At 41.3% G+C, this 22,971-nt stretch overlaps 1 protein-coding gene across 3 annotated transcripts in view; it reads right to left on the bottom strand.

Moving 5' to 3' along the window:
* The window catches only part of NCOA7 (nuclear receptor coactivator 7), a 143,393-nt gene that overhangs the window by 85,642 nt on the left and 34,780 nt on the right, over nucleotides 1-22,971 (bottom strand). For all 3 annotated transcript variants that reach the window (XM_066373303.1, XM_066373305.1, XM_066373304.1), the window contains exon 3: nucleotides 3,026-3,234. In XM_066373303.1, the coding sequence (XP_066229400.1) occupies nucleotides 3,026-3,234 (209 nt within the window). The remainder of the gene's footprint in view (nucleotides 1-3,025; nucleotides 3,235-22,971) is intronic.

Genomic DNA, 22,971 nt, shown 5'->3' on the forward strand with positions numbered 1-22,971 from the left:
AGGAAGGGCTTCCTGGAAGAAACGACGACTGAGCTGGTTTTGCTGAGTTTGTGAAGTCAAGTGAGAGTTACCGTGTTTTCCCGAAAATAAGACTGTGTCTTATACTGATTGTTGTTCCTAAAGACGCGCTAGGTCTTATTTTCAGGGGAGGACTTATATTTCTAAGCTTGAAAAACATTGCACTAGGTCTTATTTTCAGGGGATGTCTTATTTTTCCATGAACAAGAATTCACATTATTGAACCAAAAATCAACATTTATTAATATACTGTAGTCATGTCATCACAAACATCAGCATAACCAGCCAAACTCTGAATTCCATCAAGAATTTCTTGTGACTCTATTTCCACGTATAACAATCTACCCTGTTTCTCCAAAAATAAGACAGTGTCTTATATTAATGTTTGCTCCTAAAGACATGCTAGGTCTTATTCTCAGGGGAGGCCTTATATTTTTAAGCTTGAAAAACACTGCACTAGTTCTTATTTTCAGGGGATGTCTTATTTTTGGGGAAACAGGGTAGGTGAAGAGTAGAGTGAAGGGTGCTGTTTCAGACTCAGAGTGTTTGTTACACGTGAAACAAGGCACATTAAAAAGCATCCACAGGCCTTGGCCGGTTGCTCAGTGGTAGAGCGTCGGCCTGGCATGCAGGGGTCCCGGGTTCGATTCCCGGCCAGGGCACGCAGGAGAAGCGCCCATTTGCTTCTCCACCCCTCCCCCTCTCCTTCCTCTCTGTCTCTCTCTTCCCCTCCCACAGCCAAGGCTCCATTGGAGCAAAGATGGCCCGGGCGCTGCTCCAGGCGCTAGAGTGGCTCTGGTCGCAACAGCGCTACACCCCGGAGGGGCAGAGCATCGCCCCCTGGTGGGCGTGCCGGGTGGATCCCGGTCGGGCACATGCGGGAGTCTGTCTGACTGACTCTCCCCGTTTCCAGCTTCAGAAAAATACAAAAAAAAAAAAAAAAAAAAAAAAGCATCCACAGTTAGTATAGAATCACCACTAAAAGAAACCTCAATGGCTAGGACAATCAGCCTCCTTCAGGGAAACTCAACTGGACTAAATGTTTCCACTTTAAAATACTTCGTAAGCAACAGCATTTAAAATAAGGATGAAAAAAGATCATATGGGGTGGGCAAAAGTAGATTTACAGTTGTGAGTACATGGAACAGTCAACAGAGTTTATTCTTATATTGCTATTTATTATTGTGTTACTTTCCATACAAACAACTGTTAACCTACTTGTGCCCCACCCTGTATTTTAAACTGCACAACTATAAACACCACGCATTTTCAAATGTCCAATTCTACAAAGTACATGGTAAACAAAAATGTAAAATGAAATTTTCCTTAATCCTCTTCCTCCTTTTGGAAATAAGTGATATTATTCAACACTTTAAAATTTAAGAAGGATTTTATTAATCACACAGAAGCGTCTCTCAATATGTTGGCAGTTACAGCTGTTCATAAAATACGGAATGGCCTCAGATGAGAAGCATCCGTTAAGCTGTGTAATACATGATGCAATCACGTTAGCCCACCGGAATGCTAGAAAGCACGCACTTTCTGCTATGGATACGCCCTCTGCCTCTGCTGGAGCAACGGCAGCACAGCCTCACTTACTACTACCCCCATGGTGGCCTCTCTCACCCCTGATGAGCACCATGAGAAAGTTATATTAAACGTGGAGACAAGCTCTATCTCCTGGTAACTGGCATTAACCTTGGCCCAACCTCAGGCCCTCTGGAATAAATCTCAGCTGTGAGACTATGTTTCATGTACCGTATTGCCACAGGTTCTCAGAGAGCCCTCAGTCTTCTTGCTCTTAGTCTAGCAATCTTGAGTATACCGTAACCTGTGTGCCACAACAGGTTTTGATTGACGGTCCCCTCTCTTTGTATTCTCTTTTGAACATGTTCCGGGCCTGCATATGACAGGATCAGCAGGTGTGAGAGGGATGGTCCAAGTAAAAGCAGGAGTGTCGGTTCCATCACGCTAGACATGCCGCTTCTGCTAATGCAGTTGCAGATGCAATAACTAAAAGTCCCAAGTTGTCTTTTTATTTTTTAACTGACAGATGATAGGCCATGTCTCTATCCATTTTTGATTCCCTAGTTGATGCCAAAAGGTGCATGCATTTGTACCAACACATTTATGACTATGTCTATATATATATACACACACACACACACATACACACACACACATACATTAAAAAATTATTTCTGGGACAAATATCTGATGATGGAAAACAAGCTGACTTTGGGTGATGGGTACACAACACAACCAACAGTTCAAATGCTACAGAGATGTTCATCTGAAACTTATGTACTCTTATTGATCAATGTCACCCCAGTAAATTTAATTTCTAAATAAATAAAAATTATTTCTTTTTTTTTTTTTTTTTTTTGTATTTTTCTGAAGTGAGAAGCAGGGAGGCAGAGAGACAGACTCCCGCATGCGTCCAACCAGGATCCACCTGCCATGCCCACCAGGGGGCGATGCTCTGTTGCAACTCGAGCCACTCCAGTGCCTGAGGTGGAGGCCATGGAGCCATCCTCAGTGCCCAGGGCCAACCCTGCTCCAATGGAGCCCTAGCTGCTGGAGGAGAAGAGAGAGACAGAGAGAAAGGAGAGGGGGAAGGAGGGAGAAGCTGATGGGCGCTTCTCCTGTGTGCCCTGGCCGGGAATCGAACCCAGGACTTCCACATGCTGGGCCAAAGCTCTACCACTGAGCTAGCCAGCCAGGACAAAATTATTTCTTATACAGGGAAAGTAATAAATACTTATTAGTGCACACTATCTGCTAGGCACTGTGCTAGATGCTAGGAACAGATAGTTGAATGAGACATGCCAATGATATTTCACTTTTAACCCTTTAAAAAGATTAAGTATAGAAAGCAAGGGCCATTGGCACAGAGTAGCTGCTCAATGAACTGTTATATTATTATGATCAGTTACAAATTATAGTCTTAAAAATTATTACAGATTTTTTAAAATAAAATTTCTGCAATATTGACACCAATACTTACCAATACTATAATATCTCTTTAGCTCTGTACGTCTGATCTCCTTTAACTGGTTATTTTTTCTCTTTTTCTTCTCATCAGTAATATATTCTTCTTCCACAGCAACGTTGCACTTGTCTTTTTCTAAAATAACATCTTCTTTTCCAGTATGAGTCCTTGTAGCTACAGCTGAGGTGGTCTCTGCATTTTGTTTGGCTTTTTTCTTTTTCAATCTAAGAATGAGGGGAAAAAAAGGAAAACCATTGGCGAAATGATTTGCTAGGAAGAGTTATATTAATTTCATGTTGTTGGGCTTTGAGAAACTTACTGATATAGAAAACACTTCCATTATTGTTAATTACATTTTTCTGTTATATTTTCCATTCCTAATCACTTAAAAAAATTCTTATATGGAAATTTGTAGCCTTTCCTCAGTTTTATATACTTAATACAAATACCTCAAAAAATTAATGGGAAATTCTCTAAACCTGAGGAAAAACTAGATTATTCTATAGGCTATTAAATGGTTTTTTTGTGTTTTTTATTTTTCTGAAGTGAGAAGCAGGGAGGCAGAGAGACACACTCCCACATGTGCCCAACCGGGATCCACTTGGCAATCCCAATAGGGGGCAATGCTTTGTCCATCTGGGTCATTGTTCCCTTGTAACCAGAGTCATTGTAGTGCCTGAGGCAGAGGCCATGGAGCCATTTTCAGCGCCCAGGCCAACTTTACTTCAACGGAGCCTTGGCTGCGGGAGGGGAAGAGAGACAGAGAAAAAGGAGATGGGGAAGGGTAGAGAAGCAGATGGGCACTTCTTCTGTGTGCCCTGGCTGGAAATTGAACCCAGGATATCCACACGCCAGGCTGACACTCTACCACTGAGCCAACTGGCCAGGACCATAAATGGTATTTTTGGTCAAGATATACTGTTATCCAAATATATTGCCACATTTGGAGTGCTACATTTTTTTAAGTGTTTCTGGTTTTCAAGGGTACCTTTGGACTGACGGGCAAGCAAATCTGTAAAACTAACCCTTTATCATTGGTTCACATGCTGAGCATAGAGATCTTGCAGGCTGAAAACAGGTTTAGGAAAAGAACTTCTTTTCCTTTATACATATACATAGTACTGAAGAAAGAGCTGCATTTCCTGAGCTAGAAAATGCTTCACTGACAACATATAGTTATCATTATGATTACTAATAGCTGACACATATGTTAGCATATGTGATGTTTTCAATTCTATACTCGAGTCACAGATGTATAAGGGATGAAGTTTTTAATTCACTAAAATTCAAGAATTCAGAATTGTTCTAACTAATGTACCCCTCTAATTAACTGATGTGTCGCTCTGTACTAACCAGTCCTTGAGAATGTGAAGAATACAAGTCTTGCCCTCTGCTATACACAGCAGTCAGCTCAGACGTAAATATTTATTAATTAGGACCCTTCCCCGTCTATCTATCTAGGCACAGTCAGTTTTCTCTTACATGTGCCTGTTTCCTTTGCTCTCTTGAGCATCTATACAATTTGATGTTGGACAAGGATCAGAAAATAGTTTGGGGAGATAATACAGGAACTAAGGTTGGATTTTACACAACTTTTCTCTGTGATGTTTTTCAAATCAATTTAACAGCCTGAAGAGGACCCTCCCTTGACGTGACACAGCTCTCCAACAGGGTCTTTCATGAGGGTCAACGTGCAAGAGCCCCATAATTCAAGAGCTCAACATGACACGTGTCAACATGTAACACAAACAGAAATACTAGTAAAATACCTCCTAATACAATCATATACTAACATGAGAGCTAAGCATGGTAAGGTATATAACAAATTCAGCTTTTGAGATAAAGGTTTTGTATTCTAACAAAATATTTCAACTAAGCTGTTACTCAGTGAACATTGAGCAGCCAAGTTCTTATACTTTTATTGGCTAATAAATGAGATTACAGCCTGAAAAAGGATAGCTAGGGAAAAAATGATAGATGAATATGTTCCCCATCTCTAGCTTATTTATCTTATGTTTGTTAAAAAATCAAAACAAACAAAATCATAATCAAGCAAAACTGGAGATTCATAAAAAGGAATTATATTCAGTAAACACATTTTATTTTCTATCCTCAGATTTTAAACTCATCTTCCCCCTGCCTCCCCTCCACCCCCGGTAAAACGGTAGTTGGCTCTTTGCAAAGTTGAGTCAGATAATGTTCCTAATAAAACAATTTCTCTTCCATCAAGATTTCTATATGAGGCTGAAATTAATACGCACTAACCTAGATATAAAGATGAGAGATCGACTCTTTGCTTAGGAAGGCATACAACACAGAACTGATCTCTGCATACAAAAGGATGTGCTGATCTTGTTCTGATACACCGGCTTAAAAAACAAGCTTGAATAGTCAATAATATTGCAATAACTACGTATGTTGCCAGGTGGGTACTGAAAATATCGGGGGGGGGGGAACACTTTGTAAAGTACATAATTTTTTAACCACTATGCTGTACACCTTAAAGTAATACAAAATAATATTAAATATAAACTGTAATTAAAAAAGAAAACATGCTTGAGATGAACCTTACTGCCCACTTCCAAAAATCATTCCTTCTATAGGAAGAGAAGAAAGAAGCATCAAAAATTAGTTCTGTGCAGCCTGAGATATGTTGCTTTTTAATCTTCTGAAATGTTTCCACTTTGAGTTGATTTAAATGTCCTCCTTTCATTGCCCTCACAATAATTAAACTCACTCAGATCTAGGGCACATATTTTGATGAACACTGTTTGGAGACATCTCATTAGGGACCGGTTTTCACACTTGGAAATAAGAAAATGGGATACATTATTTTATTATATAATTTGCCGCCTTCCCCACAAAGACCACTATTGTCGATGCATGTAGCCAAACATCGTTATTTCAGGGGGAAAAAAAGGTGCTAGAAAATAGCAACACCAAACTTGTTTAAGAAAAACCATATGATTTAATACTTCACTAATTTTACAAATCAGCTACATCTTTTTTGACTCGAGCTCTCATGAGAATTTATTTCTCTGAAGGTTATTAACATGACTGGAACATTCTGAGCCAGTTAAGTGGAAATCAGAAGTGAGTTCTAAAGCTTACTAAAAATCCTTCCTTCAAAGCATGGAGATACACCTTTTCCACCTTTTCTAAGAGGGAGTGACGGCCACTCTGATGAATGTGGTATAGTCAGTGCTCCTCAAACGCTCCACGGTAGGGCTTGTATCTCTTAGGCCTTCTCTATTTTTCTCACGTCAGCATCTACCACAGTAAGCCCTTCTCACAAACGGTTTTGTTATCACAATATTACGGTAAACTGAAAACAAAAGGCTATACAAGAAAATAATCTCCCCTTTTTCCACCTACGCAATTTTAATGACCCCAGACGTCCACATGAATATTGTGGACTAAAAAAATACTTGGAAAGAAGTCATCTTAAACAGATGAGTGATTGAAAATAATGAGACATATTTCACATTTCATTGCTGTGAATATAAGTAAAAAAAACCCCACACACCTTTATTTTGTTATGCTGTATTTATCTTTCTTTATAAGAGACTGAAATTACATAAAACAAATGTCTATTGTTCAATCTCCTCTCATTATTGTACCCAGACCCTGTCAATTCTATTTCCTCAGTCTCTCCCTTTCAAATTCACCTTCTCTCCCTGAGCTCGGCTCCCATCAAATCATTTCTGGCATGGACTATTTTTTACAATACAATTTATTATACTTTGTTTTATTACAAACATAATATATATGCATACTAGAAAAGCTTGAAAATGTAAAGAGCCTGACCTGTGGTGGCACAGTAAATAAAGAATTGACCTGGAACGCTGAGGTCGCCGGTTCGAAACCCTGGGCTTGCCTGGTCAAGGCACATATGGGAGTTGATGCTTCCTGCTCCCCCCCTTCTCTCTCTCTGTCTCTCTCCCCTTTCTAAAATGAAAAAAATCTAAAAAAAGGAAAAAGAAAAAAGAAAATGTAGAAGAGTAAAAAAAAAAAAAAGAATAAAGTAAAGGAAATGCTAAGACTAAGAAGCAATCACTCTTTTAAGATCATGTAAAGGCCAGAAGACAGGGTAATTAAAGCCTTCCTCAAGGGCAGAGAAGAATGGGGCAGCAATGGCTGACCATGATTCTGAGCTTCTTAACTGTCCCTTTCCACCCAGGACTATTACAGGGCTTATTCTGGAATCTCTTGGCTTTTTTGTACTAAAATTGTGTGCGCTTGTGGGATACATGCAGACCTCATTTTTTCGCTACTAGTATCCCAACCCAGAGGCAGCTGACTGAAGAAATAAATAAGATGCCGCTGCTAAAGGAAGCATTTTTCATAGCTGAATGAACATTTTCCTCAGAAGTGTTTTCCTTTACTGAAGGAAGTTAAGTTCAGGGTACCAGCAGCAATCAAAGCCAAGATCTTGGGCCAGTTCCTTTCTTTGTCTCTGCAGAGGTCTCTCCTGTTGCTTACTGACACCCAGTGGAACCCAACACGAAAGGGCACTAAACGATGAGAAGCTTTCATTAGCACTAGAGTGAAAGCTTCAGGAGGGTAGGGATTGGCTAGGTTTTGTTACATGCTGTACTGTCAGGACCTCTGCACGTACACATTGGGCACTCAATAACTATTTCTTGAATATCTGAATGAATGAATAAATGAATGGATAAATAAGGCTATGTTTGATTTTGGCTGAGATCTGCTCTCCTGGCCAGTGCTCTCCTATAGCCATGTCACAGCTTTCTCTGACTAGCAGCCTGTTCTCAAAAATAAACTCCCAACCTCTTATGTATTTATAGGAAAAGAAAATATATTAACCACATGTAATTAAAAACACAGTAAAACAAAGACTTCTTAAATTTATATATATATTAAATTAATGGTCCATATGTCTTCTTAATTCCACAATTTGAGGTTCATGTATTTTCTGTAAAAAGTGCCACAGACATAAATACCTAGCATGGCACTGTCCAATATGGGAGCCACCAGCCAGCCACCTGTGGTTGTTAAATTTAATTAAAATTTAGTAGAAATTTAAAACTCAGTTCCTTCAGTTGCAAGAGCCACAGAATTCAAGAGCTCAAGAGACTTATGTCCTAGTGGGTACCATCCTGGACAACACAGTATAAAGCACTTCTACCATCACAGAAGGGCTGGCCAGCATTGGCACTGAGCTACTGCTTCCACAGTTAGCCCGCCTAGCAAGAGACTGGAGGGAAAGGTGAAGATAGAAGTCATTTAATACTTACTGTGTATATGCATAGAATATGCCTACAAGGTTACACACAAAATACATTGTTTCCAGCAAAAAGAAAGTTAGTAGCTGCGTGGCAGAGAAAGTGAGAAGTATTACTGCCCGTTGCGTTCTCCCTTGTACCTCTTGGATTCTATACCACATATAATAGTCAAAAGAGAAAGAAGAGGGGCAATTTTATTTACATTCACATCATTGGACATGGTAGAATTTTTTTTGTACAGCAAATATATATTACTCTTGCTATCATAACATCAGCACATTTGTTAAAGGTAAATGTCTGCAGCTATGGCAACATTTCTCTAAATCTCCACTGTGTTTATCTTCCCCAAGTCCAGCTCTCACAATGAATTCCTGCACGGCGGCCCCACTCCCTTCCTTATCAGACACAGCTGGTCTGTCACCCGCCGGAGACCTTTTCGAGGTCCTTGCTCTTGGCTGTTCCACTGCAGCCTTGTCAGTGTGCTGTTCTGACCTTCAGAGTCTAGGCTGTTTTTTCCTGGTTGCCTAAAAGTGACTCTTGCCATTTTCACAGCCCGGACAGGAGATGCAGCCACGGCCCTCACTGTTCCTTCTTAGGTATGCACCCTTGGGCAAGTTACTAAATCTGAGCCTCGGGTTCCTTGTCCTTGAAAGGAAAATAATGGCCTCAGATGGGTTTCTGTGACCACTAAACTGAACAGTGCACAGAAAGCTTACTTTTACTGTTAAAAGTCTGTGCCTGGTTCACGTAAAAGCACAACAGAGGTTATTAATATGCTGTGCTGCCGCTGTTCCCATTGAGGATTTCTCAGGATCCAAGTCAGCCAAGTAACATACAAAGCAGCATAAACGCAACAAAGAAGGTGTCTGATAAATTCTAGATGTTGTAAATTATCTGTTCACATTATTTTACTCACTGCATAGAAATAATTTTACCTCAGCTATGAATTTAGTCACCAGTACAAAGCCATGTATTCTTTATGAGAACATCACTTCTAGTACTCTACTTCATTTTGAGATTTTACAAACAGTCAGTTTTCAGTTTCCACTGCAAATTTCCAATTGTGATATATGCCAAATAAAATCAAACTGAAAGCCAGAGGGAGGAAATCTTCAAAACAAATCTCTTGATAAAAATTCTCTCTTGAAAGTACCACCAAATAAAATCAAAATGTTTAGGAGTGATTACTGAGAAAACCTCTCGATGTACCCGATTACCGGGCCACCCTTGGCGGCGTGCCTTCCTTTTTCTCTTGGTCTAATAGTGGTAAGATCCCCTGCTCCAAGAAAATTCATCTGTTAAATCGGAAACATTCTGGTTACAAAGAACCAGTGCAGAGAATAAGAGATAGAATAAGAGATCCTTGGGCTTCAAGTTAGATAACTATTGATATAACCACACAGGTGAACACAGATACACATACTAGAAATTCACCCAATCGCAGGAAGTAACTGCCTTCTAACAAAGACCACGCAATAGAATGCCAGTCAGGGACAAACCACAAAAATTTCCCCTTTTTAAGGACTTGTGCGGCTATTAAAACAGAGACGGGTTCAGCAGATCTCAGGGTACTCTGGTCATCAAAGTGCAGGTTCCAGGAATGGACGCAAACTGCCACCCTTCCGGAGGATCCTGGGGTGGGTTCCTACAGAACATTCAGCACGGAAGGCTCTACATGCTCCCCCAGTACCAGGATGACAACGGCACCATCCCATAGTGTGCCATTGTGTGTAAGAATTATGTGGATGCATAGTGTGTAGAACGTTTACCTTGTGTTTACAAAACAAGACAGGCTGCCTGTGTGGGAGTCTGGTTCCCTGTTGTGAAAGTCACAGCCTGAAAAAACTATAGGGAAATCAATGGCACAGACAGTGGTAATATACTCCTCAGCTACAAACTGAGAAAGGAGAGCAGAAAAGGGAACTTGCTCCTGGCGATAAGAGAACTGTGTTATGCTAACAGGAATCAGCGAAATCCTGTAAATATGGCATTTAACTATTAGGAATTTTATTGTTTATCAATCAAGAACAAGCTAATAAACACAGCAACACAGAACTTTATAAAAAATCTGCAAATAGCCCTGTGCAGTTGGTTCAATAAACAGAGCGTCAGCTCAGCATGTGGACATCCGGGTTCAATCCTTGGTCAGGGCACACATGAGAAGAGACCGTCTGCTTCTCTCCTCCCTCTCCCCCTTCTCTCTCTCTTCCCTTTTCACAGCCAGTGCTCCGTTGGTTTGAGTGTTGGCCCAGGCACTGAGGAAAGCTTGGAGGATTCGAGCATGGGTCACAGATGGGGGCTGCCAGGTGGATCCCAGTAGGGGCGCATGTGGGAGTCTGTCTCACTATCTTCCCTCCTCTCACTTAAAAAAAAATCTGCAAATGGAAATGTTAAGAAGTGATAAAGCATTTGGGAGTTTTAAAATTCCCTTTTGCTTTACAATGTTCTGATATATGTGGTTTATTTAATTTAATATAGTTAAAATAACTGGCTTAAAACAAAACTCATTCTTCTCTTAGTCTAGAGGTCAGAAATCAGTTGGACGTCCACACTACCTGCAGAGGCTCTTTTTTTTGCCTTTTCCAGCTTCTAGAACTGCATTCCTCTATCTTGAAAGCCAGCAGCATAGTACCTGTCTTCCAAGTCACATTGCCTCCTTCCTGTAGTCAGATCTCCCTCTGCCTCCTCATATGGCCCCTGAGGTTGCAATTAGAGAGGCCCACATGGAAAATCCAGGATAATCTCATCTCAAGATCCTTAACTCAAACATATTTTCAAGTTCTCTTCTGCAGTAGGAGGTAACATTTACAGGTCTGGAATTAGGACCTGGATATCTTTGGGGGCCATTATTCAGTCTCCCACACTGAGTAAATTCCCTTTGTGTTTTAAATACTATACTTGTAAGCTGAGTATCATATCACTGTAGGATCTTAGTTTTCCATGTCCAAATCATTACTATGTCTACACAACACATTGTCTATGTTACTTCAAGAAATTCACTGCCGGCAGTGACCGGCAGTAAGCACATATTTCTAAAGAAAAGCAAAAAAAGTTGATTCAGAACTACCCTGAAGTTTCAAGGTACAATGAAAATGTTACATATACTGATCTTTTATTTTCTGTTGGGTGACTCCAAAACAGTCTCTTGGGGGTGCGAATATTGTAAGGAAAATTTTAACAGGATTTCTAAATGGTTAAACCTCATTTTTATATCTGATTACTTTACTCTTCCCTTAAATTCATTATTCACTGTTTATAATCATTTACAAAGCCAAGAAAATCTTCCAAATACTTTTTTCTTTTATTAGAGTTCATTAGTGTGCCCAGAAGTCTTATATTTTTGTCAGTTAATTTTTAAAACAATATTTGTTACTCAAAGTGAATCATATGCTCAGACTCCCCGATGACTTTAGAGAAGACAGCTTTGGGATATATTTCAAAATGACATTAATATCTCAATACGACAGCAATACATTTTAGGGACACAGTTCTTCTGGAGAGACAGAGAGACTGCGATCTCCTAAAGCCATTTCAGCAGACTAAAGCATAACTACCTTGAAAACTTTCAAGCAGAAATACAATGATACCAGTGATTTCGTTCTCATATTTTAACTTAATTCCCTTTAAACTTCATAAACCATAAAAGAATGGAGGAAAATAAAGGCTAAAAATATATAATCCTGAAAAGAACGTTTGTTATATAAATCAATGCTCTGAAAGTCTCATGAAACATAAGAATTATGATCAACATAAGCGACAGGAAATAATTATGAGTGGCATAAAATTATAATATGTTTATAATAACCCAATTTATCTCCCTCCTTCCAACTTTTAAAATATATTCTAATAATTTTTAACGGCTTTTGAACAATTTTAGACATACAGATATTACCCTTTTATGATAATGTTATCTTAATGTCATAAACTAGAAGGGGCCTCAAAACTTATCCTGTCATTATAGGTACTTTCAGAAAGAAAAATCTATCAGGTAAAAAATTATAAAAATTGTTTTGGCAGATGCCCACAATTTAGTTGGTTTACATCCAATATACGCATTCAATTTCTTAGACCTGTTTTTCCAGTTGATATACCCTGGCTATGTCCCTGGGAAGTGGCAGTGCTTAGAAACAGGACTCAGGGGAGGGAGACCAGTAATGACTATGTTGAAATTTTCCCCTTTTACATTAAAGTAGAATTCTGGGGTAATTCACTCATGTGTAACAGTGAACCAAAAATAGATTTTTGAAGGAAAATCCTGGTCTTGCTTTCATATATCAGAGGGCTCAGCTCTAGGGCTACGACCATCCAACCACATGGCAGTCTTGGCCAGGTTCCACAAAGGCTCATCAGTGCTCAGCACTCAAGGACGCTAGGTTGCTCCTCACCACCCAAAAAGAGTACCTGTGATATAATAAATAACACATATTGTTGGAGGAAAGCCAAAACAGAGTGACTTTCTGTCCCCATCCTGAGGAAGTGAAGGCTGAGACCAAGGATACGTGACTGAAAGCAGTCACGTCCAGGGAAGGCCCAAGGACGTGATGCTTGGCCCAACTGGAGCTTTCTGCAGCTCAGGAATCAGGCAGCAGATGGTGTGGGGTTATGTCTCAGAAAGGGCAAGAGACATCGAATCAGTTTTGCAAAACTAAATAATAAAATTGTACACTGTACTCTGCTTGTTAGTTTCTTACGCAAGATGACGTATTTCTGCTTAATAAATTGGGTAGCTTATCTCTCTAAGGCACCTCAATCCTGGAGAGACTGGGGTCCTCCACTTGCAGCACTGTTGTTGCTGCCTCATTCCTGTGCGGCTCCTCTCCATGAAACCCTGAACATTAACAACATACTTTATCTTTGTCCCTCCCTGGCTCCTGGTACAGAGGTCATAGAACACTTGCTATCTCCTAAATGATAAGAATGTCTTTTGTATGCCAATAAGATGACTCCCAGTGTTTGGAGGCAGAGGCAGACAACTTCGGGATAGGGGCTTATCATCAGAAACACCAAGTCTTGATTAGAAATTTGGAACTTTCAGCTACCCCACCACCACCACCATACCGTGAAAGAGGGGTGATGGGCTAGAGATTGAGTTCAGTCACAAATGACCAGTGAGTTAATCATGCTCCACAATTAAAACCTCCATTAAAGCCTGACATGACAAGGTTTGGAGAGCTCCTGGGTTGGTAAACACAGGTATAGAAGGGTGCAGTGCCCGGAGAGGTCATGGAAGCTCTGTAGCCTCTCACCCCCATACTTTGTCCTGTGCATCCCTTGCACTGGGTTGTTCCTAAGTTATAATCTTTATTAAAAAATGGGTATACCTAAGTAAAGTTTTCTTGAGTCCTATGAGTCACTCTAGTGAATATAAACTTGAGGAGGGTATCATGGGAACTTCCAAATTTGTATCCAAATCACACAGAAATTAGGGGTTGACTACAGATCCGGAAATTCCGACTAGTGTCTGAAGTGAGTGCAGTCTTGACGGACGGAGCCCTTAAACTGGGGGGTCTGACGCTAACTAGAAGCAACAATATGTCAGAACTGAACTGAATGGTTGGAGACCCAGTCGGTTTTGGGGAATTAGAAAACACCAGATTCTAGGCTTTGCCAGAAAACCAAGCCTGATTATAGCAAGAAGGCAGAAAAGCAGGCTGACCTTTCCTCTGATCAGAGATGGATGACTAAATGCCTGCTCGTAGCTTCTGATTGGCCCATGGACACTCTTTAAATATCCAAATGACTTAAGGATGAACATTTAAGTGGGGACATTTCACATAAAAATGTGGACTTCAGGCTCACCTTGAAGGGTTAGAAGACAGAACAGCACTGCCCTCAAACTGCCCGCCGCAGGGCAGAGTGGAGTTGACATCCGCAGTGTCCCTGCTCCGGAAGGGCAAGGGCGTGTGCATCCAGTCCCCACAGCCCAACTTAGCAGACACCCTTTACAACACTGCTTCAGCCCCGAAGGTCATTCTTTGCATTTTTTGTTCCAGAAGCATAAAGCTTTATTTGGGGGTCAGTTCAGATCATCAGAAAGCCGCCGTCTAGGACCACACTGTGCTGTCCCGCTCCGGAGTGTCTCTGAGTTACGTACTGGCATCCTGTCCTCCCATGTCACTGCAATAAATTGCTTTTATTGATGTTGCTAAGTTCACTACCACTACATTTTTTAGTGTTCCTTTTACAAAGGACATGAAGTCCTTTGTAAGAGGTAAAGGACAGGCCTGACCTGTGGTGGCGCAGTGGATAAAGTGTTGAACTGGAAATGCTGAGGTCACTGGTTCAAAACCCTGGGCTTGCCTGGTCAAGGCACATATGGGAGTTGATGTTTCCTGCCCCCCCCCTTTTCTCTTTTTCTCTCTAAAATGAATTTAAAATAAAAGGAGTTAAGGGATAGGAAGGGTTTTGTCACCTGGGGAACTGGTCATGAATAGGGAGAACTATGGAAAGGGGACCTCATGATCACTGAGCATGTAGTGGTTCCGAGTCACTTGCGTAACTAACAGCATGCAGTTGGGTGTCCTACTTTTCATTCCAATGTATATGTTCCATGGTCTGAACTTCCGATTTTTCATAAGCATTTTATAATTCCTTATAAGGGCAACAAAGACAGGATATATTATTAACATATGGATAATTGCAGCCTCCTTCCTGTGTGACCTGCTAAGGGGAAACTGGGGGTTTGATTCTCAGCTTTTCTCCCTTTCCCTTCTTCCGGGCTTATTAACACACATGTGGGAAATGAATTAGGAGAAGGGGGAAAGGACATGGAGGGAGAGAGAAAACAGAAGATACCTTAAAAAGTCAGGGGAAAGATGAGGAAAGGGAAGGACTGACTGCATTGGGGGAGAGCTGGTATGTAAGTTTAAAGGAGGAGAGGGAATTGGAGCAAGTAGCTGACGGCCTGTAAACAGTCAGAGAGGTGGGGAAAGAGGATGTTTATCAGTTCTACACGGGGTGGGCAAAAGTAGGTTCACAGTTGTGAGTATGTGAAAGTTTATTCTTGTATTCTCATTTACTCTTGTATTATTTATTTGTTATTATTATTATTATTATTTTCATTTTTCTGAAGCTGGAAACAGGGAGAGACAGACAGACTCCCGCATGCGCCCGACTGGGATCCACCCAGAACGCCCACCATAGGGCGACGCTCTGCCCACCAGGGGGCGATGCTCTGCCCATCCTGGGCGTCGCCATGTTGCGACCAGAGCCACTCTAGCGCCTGAGGCAGAGGCCACAGAGCCATCCCCAGCGCCCGGCCATCTTTGCTCCAATGGAGCCTTGGCTGCAGGAGGGGAAGAGAGAGACAGAGAGGAAAGCGCGGTGGAGGGGTGGAGAAGCAAATGGGCGCTTCTCCTGTGTGCCCTGGCCGGAATCGAACCCGGGTCCTCCGCACGCTAGGCTGACACTCTACCGCTGAGCCAACCGGCCAGGGCTGTATTATTTATTTGTATTATAACTGTAAAATATACTTTTGCTCACCCCTGTATATAACACATTTTCTCCCCTCTTGGCTATTTTCTGAGAGGTGAAGCAAATATTCAAATTACTTTCAATGATTTCTGTCATACTTATTTTTTCATGTGACTGAGTGCTGAGACTGGACCAAAACAAGGCTGGCTACACATGGGTTACATATGTGTAGTTTTTTACATGCCTCTAATGTTATAGGATAAGGTAGGCTGTGAATGAATGCATGAATAAGCATATAAAAAAGAAATAACCAAATTTCAGTCCTGGAATAATAAAGCAGGCTAATTATAAGTTATCTATGTCAAATTTCACAAATTTATAAGACCCTTGAATCTGACCATGCCACAGAGACTAAAAGGGGCTGACATAACAAGTAATGTTGTTCTACATCCTTACAATGACAGAAATCAAACTCCACCCAATACCAATCTACTACTGTAATTATATTAATAATAATATAAGGTGTGTTGATGTTCCTGAGATCTAACAATTCCCCCAGCACTCGAACACTTGCCCATGTCCCCAGAAAAAGAGAACAGAGAACGGGACATTCCTTTCTTTAACTCTTCTTCCTACCTAATACCTCACTTGGCACACTGAGGTGAAACAATGTATATTATATGACCTAAAATGAGTAATTAAACCAATCATCCTTTCCAATAACAGTCTTTATCAAGAAACGTTCACTTGCACTTTAACATACTTTCTTTTTGATGGTTTAATAGTTGTTGATAAAAGGCAAGGTAATTTCTCACAAATATTTGTTTATATAGTTTTAAAAGTCCTGGTCTCAAAAAATCCTTTTAATTTTAATACACATCATGAAACTCTTTTAAACTTTTGCAATATAGGAATAAGTCATCCAAATTTCCCATGGATTTCCATGTCCCCGCGTTAATCCATAGGAAAATTCAGCTGGACTTTATTTTGGCTAAGATTAAAGAAGGCTTCTGAAACAAAACAAGATGTAAAGATAACAATATTTCATAAGATGAAGGAAAATAAGTGTATTTTAACTATTATTGAGACTCTCTGCAGGGAGTATAATAGTGACAGTTCAACTCAAAGTCAAATGAAAAAAAGTTTCATTGCTATGAATATGGATTAGGACGAAGAAACTCCAGTCAATATTTTCTTTTCTTTTTTTTTTTTTTTCTTCTTTTTTCTGAAGCTGGAAACAGGGAGAGACAGTCAGACAGACTCCCGCATGCGCCCGACCGGGATCCACCCGGCACGCCCACCATGGGGCGACGCTCTGCCCACCAGGGGGCGATGCTCTGCCCATCCTGCGCATCGCCATGTTGCGACCAGAGCCACTCTAGCGCCTGGGGCAGAGGCCAAGGAGCCATCCCCAGCGCCTGGGCCATCTTTGCTCCAATGGAGCCTTGGCTGCGGGAGGTGAAGAGAGAGACAGAGAGGAAAGCGTGGCGGAGGGAATCGAACCTGGGTCCTCTGCACGCTAGGCCGATGCTCTACCGCTGAGCCAACCGGCCAGGGCTCCAGTCAATATTTAACCCACGTCTACATTACAATTCTGCATGGGTCACATCTAAAATCCAGCATTTAGCAACTATTGTACCCTTAGTAAGACTACTTACTATACACACACACACACACAAAATAAGGTGCTCTTCAACAACATATTAATTCTTCTATATTCAGATACTGTTTTTAGGGGACTTGTAATATTAAAAGCAAGCACTGAATTGAGTTTTCAGAATTCTACATAAAACTCATGATATCAAAAATTTAAAATAGTAAAATAACAATTTTAAAATAACACAATCTCCTTAGCTAGTAAACAAATTATCTTTTTTGTTTTGTTTTCCAAGAAGCATCAGTCATAAAATCTCAGGTAGGAAAGCTCCATAAAAATTAGGTTAAGAAGGTCATGGAATCATCCAATGATGACATTTAAATATTAGAGTTGCAGATTCTTTCAAAATACCCCAGTGCCTAGAAACTCACTGAGACTCAACACATAACATTCCTCTTCTTAAAATGCTAACTCCAATGCCTCGTTCAATGTCTGACACACTCTGGATAATTCGAATAAGCTTCTGCTGGCCTCCCTACAATCTTTTCCTCTTTTGTTTTGACATCTAGGACAAGTTTTCAATAAAAATACCCTTCCCCAACTTTTAATACCATATCTGGATAGGACTCCACCCCATCCCCAGAGATGAAATACTTGACCCAAGCCTGTCCAATCCAAGCACGAGTCCCTTCTGGACACCTGCCCAGCTGCAGTGAATATGCCAAGAACCTGCACATGTTCTAAGCTGGTCCAATCAGGGGGAATCTTGGGACTCGTATGAACTATTGACTCATGTGAACACACTCGTTTTGCTTGCTGGTGCGCAAGGGAGATCCTGAGTTGGCAGTGTTTATCAAGTAAAATCTGAGAAGGAATACAAAAGAATGAAAGAACTTAGAGACAGAAAAACTGAGTCATGATGACATTATCTGGGCCCAAATCATTCCTCTAGTCCAGGGGTCCCCAAACTACAGCCCGCGGGCCACATGCGGCCCCCTGAGGCCATTTATCCGGCCCCCGCCGCACTTCTGGAAGGGGCACCTCTTTCACTGGTGGTCAGTGAGAGGAGCCTAGTTACCATGGAAATACTGGTCAGTTTGTTGATTTAAATTTACTTGTTCTTTATTTTAAATATTGTATTTGTTCCCGTTTTTTTTACTTTAAAATAAGATATGTGCAGTGTGCATAGGGATTTGTTCATAGTTTTTTTTTTATAGTCCGGCCCTCCAATGGTCTGAGGGACAGTGAACTGGCCCCCTGTGTAAAAAGTTTGGGGACCCCTGCTCTAGTCAAATACAAAATGTGACCCAGGGTTTTAACTTATTGTTCCAGTAGATTCTCTAACTCCTTTTTTCTTTTCTTTAAACGTAAGCTACTTTTGAACTATTTTCTGTTACTTGGTAACCCCCACCCCATGGAGAAAAAAGCCCCGTGGGGTTGGACAGCAGCTGAGAAGTTGGCCATCTTTATCATGTGACAATAAAATGGATGACTACTGTATCTTAAAACAAGATCATGTGCCTATCAACACTATATTATTAGGAAATGTAAGAGAGTTTTTAGAATTCCAGAAATCCTAAAAAAAATTTTGTTGTACCCTTCCGTAAAGTCTTACCAAAAAGACAAGGTCGAGCTGTTATTGATCTGCTGATAAAAGTACAGCCAGACAAAAATACAACTCCGCTAAGAGAAAACCTCTGTGGCTTATTACAGCTGAGAATCTGGTGCCATGAAAGTCATGCAGAGGTGGGGAAGCCCAATGATCTGTCCCAAACTAAAGTTCGGACAGAGCAAGTGTGGAACCTCACTGTACGGAGTTGAGGGTCTGTGAGAGGCTGACCCTCCTCGGTTCCCTCCCGACGCCTCCAGTTACTGCTTCTGCCCGACTCCCCGAATGGTGGCACCACCGCACTGATGACACCATACCATCCTAGACATACCAGGGTGTCTAATAAGCAAATACACAGTGTCATCCAACTCAGCGCACTGGTTTTCACTGCCCTGGAGCAGAAACCCAGGGTGTAGCACTGCTCTGCAGGCCCGGGGGATGGGCCAAGCACCAGTTCACTGCTGAGGGCACAAAATTTCCAAGCCAAAATCTATCTCCATCCAAAGACCGTGACTCAGACAAACCTATGATTCTTGTTATTAGCCCACAGTGTTTGGCCAATAAAAACAAAATGAAAGCCTGCAAAATTTTTAAATGAGATTACTGCCATAGAGCCTTCTAATCTGTCAAACAAGAGATTTTTAATCACACAACTCCAAAAGTAATCTCTAGGTCCCCTAATCTCTGCCATCAGAAAATGGGCTGCTGTGGAAGTCAGCTCCCAAAGGACGGGAGCAGCCACTCTGAGCAGCACTGGTGGCTGCCACAGAGCTGACCAGGGAACTCACTCCATTGCCAGAGCAGGGAAAACCTGCTGGTCCTGTTCAGCGGGACAGGGAGTGCAGCTGACCACTGGCCAGGGCGTGCTTCCCTGAGCTGCTTTCTGAGGCAGAGTTTTCAGGGCAGTCCAATGGGGGCGACTCTGAGTTGGATGGAACGGGCTACCAGTCCCACATTCTTGCTCTTTCCTACCCAGGAAGATATGAGACTGCAGCTTCAGCAATCTTCCTGTCTCCACAAAATGAGAGCCTAGAGCCACCCCAGGAGCTCACTGTGGCGCCTGAGAATGAAGGGGAAACAGAGTGGAGAAATGGAGTTTATATCTGAACCCGGAGTCCACCATTCTTAATGTCATGCTTACTCTTTGAGGTGTTTCCGCTGCGAGACTGCCCCCTCTCCCCACCCGTCCAAAAACACACTTCAGAGGTCAAATGCAAGCCCAGGTTACCTGTGCTGAAGATAGTAAAACTGAAATTTTCTATCATGGAACACATTGATTCTAAGTAATTTTCTATATCTGTTAGCCACAAATAGAAAGAAATCCTGGTGCCATTACTTGTTAGCTTTGTAACTTGAAAAGTAACCAAACCACTCTAATCCTGCTTCCTGTTTGTTAAAATGAGGAAGATACCACCACCTACGTTAGGGGTTGTTCTGAGGAATCACTGAGGTCAAATCTGTCAAGCACCAGGCACAGAGTGAGCAATCATAAAAGGAGAGTGTAGTCCCACCAGTATATACCAGTAACACTTCTGTAGCGTGTTCTAGGCCCTGGTGGGCAAGGGGCAGGCCACCTGGTGGGGCTCAACTCCCGCTTCATCACCTTGCTAATGTCCTCTGGACTTTACATAAGGGTCAGTATTCAAGCTGACCTCTCTGCATCAGCTGACAAACATGCTCTAACACCTCCCCCTTCTCCTTCCTCCTTTAAAACAGCCTTCCTTGACCTCTCCATCTCCTTCCAGCATAGCCCGAAGTTCTGGCTTCCCTCCCCAGCCAAGTTTCTAGAGTTGCCAGGAAGCGCTGTCTCCATTCCTTCACTTCCCATTTACATTAAACTGGATGTTCCCAGCACTGCACTGGGACTTTTCTTCAATTATCAATGATGTCCACCAGCTACACATAATGGAGACTTCGCAGTCCTCTCTTAACTTACCTCTCACTGCTCTGAAAACTGCTGACCCTTCTCTCCTTGAAATGCTCTTCTGTTGGCTGCTGCGATCCCACCTCTCCTGCACTTCATCCTACTTGAGCACTCCACGTCAGCGCTCCCAGCTGCTGCTTCCCCTGCCTTTGCTCTGTTCTCTTCGCAGTTGACAGTCTCCCCCTATCTGATCTCATCCATTCCCATCTGCTGGGTCCAACAACTCTTCCACTTCTGTCTCAGCCCAGACCACCCTGTTTTCACTCCAGACTCACAAACCTCGCTGTGCTGACATCCATGGGAATGCCTCATGCGCATCTCAAACTTAACATATCCCAACTTCAATTCTTGAGATTCCCTCTCAAAATGGTTAATTTCTAGTTTCCCAAATTCCTTTCATGGACCTCCATCCCTCTGGTTGTTTAATCCAGATTCCTAAACATGGTCAGCAAGGCCCTCCACGACGCCCCCCAGCCAAGCTCTCCACCCTACTTGTGCCATCCTCCCTAAACACCTGGGTCAGCCACCCTGGCCTTGCAGAAACCTGCCAAGCTTTTTCCCATCTTCACATTTTTGAGTCTAAGTGTGCGCCCCCACTTAGAACAGCCCCCTCTTTTCTCTTCTCCCAGCCCTTCTCTCAGACACACGGCAGACTTCTGCTCCTATCCAAGATCCGCTTCCATGTCACCTTCCCGAGGCAGATCCTCCTTGAACGTCACTCCTGTCTGACGTGGATACTGCCCTTGCAATTATTTCATGACATCTGTTCTTTTCCCTCATAGAAAACACTGCAATTTCTAATGACATCTGCATTTATGTGTTTATTTCATTAATATCTTTGTGCAAAGTCATCTGCATAAGAACAAGGTTCATATTTAGTGTGTTTACTACTCTACCATCTGGGCTTAACAGGTCCAGGCACATAAAGTCTGTCTGAAATATAAGCAATGGATAAGTTTATCCCCATAAAACAAATTTATATTCAAATCCAAGGATAAACATTATATGACTCTAATAAAGTCCTACACATTTATTTAAGTCAAAGCACTGCAATGTCTTAAGTATTTACTTGCATTAGATAATGTAAAAACCAAAATGGTAATTTATTCAAAATTACAGAAAGGCTTTCCACTGCATTAAAAATAAACAGAAAGAAGGTAAACATTATGTATATTAGGTTCCTAACTCAATTATTTTATAAATTTAGGGTTTCAGTGAGTGGTTAGGAAATTGCACTGAAAGATAAAAGAAATGTATGCTTACAACTAATATTTGTATTCTAAAAACCCACATACTCTTATAAAAACAAAAATTATACTATATATTTGTATATATATGTATAAATGTATCTCATTTTTACATTTAAAATACATCACTTTTATTTTATTTATTTATTTTTTTAATTTTATTTTATTTATTCATTTTAGAGAGGAGAGAGATATGGAGAGAGAGAGAGAGATAGAGAGAGAAGGTGGGGAGGAGCTGGAAGCATCAACTCCCATATGTGCCTTGACCAGGCAAGCCCAGGGTTTCGAACTGGCGACCTCAGCATTTCCAGGTTGATGCTTTATCCACTGCGCCACCACAGGTCAGGCTACATCACTTTTATTTTAAAAGAATCCCCCAAATTCTGATTATATAAGCTCAGATTTTTGGTAAAAAAAATTTAAATTTCTCTCATCTAGTGAAAGCAGTTGATTTAGCCAAGTAAAAGGAAATAATTCCCACTTTTAAAGAAATGATACAGCCATGGAACTGGAGATGGCTCAGTCCCCGATGACCTCACCACCAGCATCTGCTTCAATTACCTTCCGAAAACGAAATAACCAAATTACTCTTCAGCTTTCTGCAGTGCTAACAAAATTAATCTGAAATATCGAATTTCATCTGCTTTAAATTATGTGACTTCTAAAACCAAAAACTCTTCTAACTCTGAAGTGTGAAGAACATCCACCAAGGCTGTCATCCTCCACAATAACATATTCACACATACAGAGGAGAAACCGGGTGATTAATGGCTCAGTTTAAGCCATCCACTCTGGGATCTGATTTAAATCATTCCTCCTGTTCAAAAGTGGGATAAATCAAGTTTGGTTCTACTCCGCTTTGTACAACAGATGTATTATTGAAAATAAATATGCAAGCTGTATTTTAAATGCCATAGAGTGACTT

The sequence above is a fragment of the Saccopteryx leptura genome, chromosome 3, assembly GCF_036850995.1.
Source record: "Saccopteryx leptura isolate mSacLep1 chromosome 3, mSacLep1_pri_phased_curated, whole genome shotgun sequence".
In the NCBI taxonomy this organism is placed as follows: domain Eukaryota; kingdom Metazoa; phylum Chordata; class Mammalia; order Chiroptera; family Emballonuridae; genus Saccopteryx; species Saccopteryx leptura.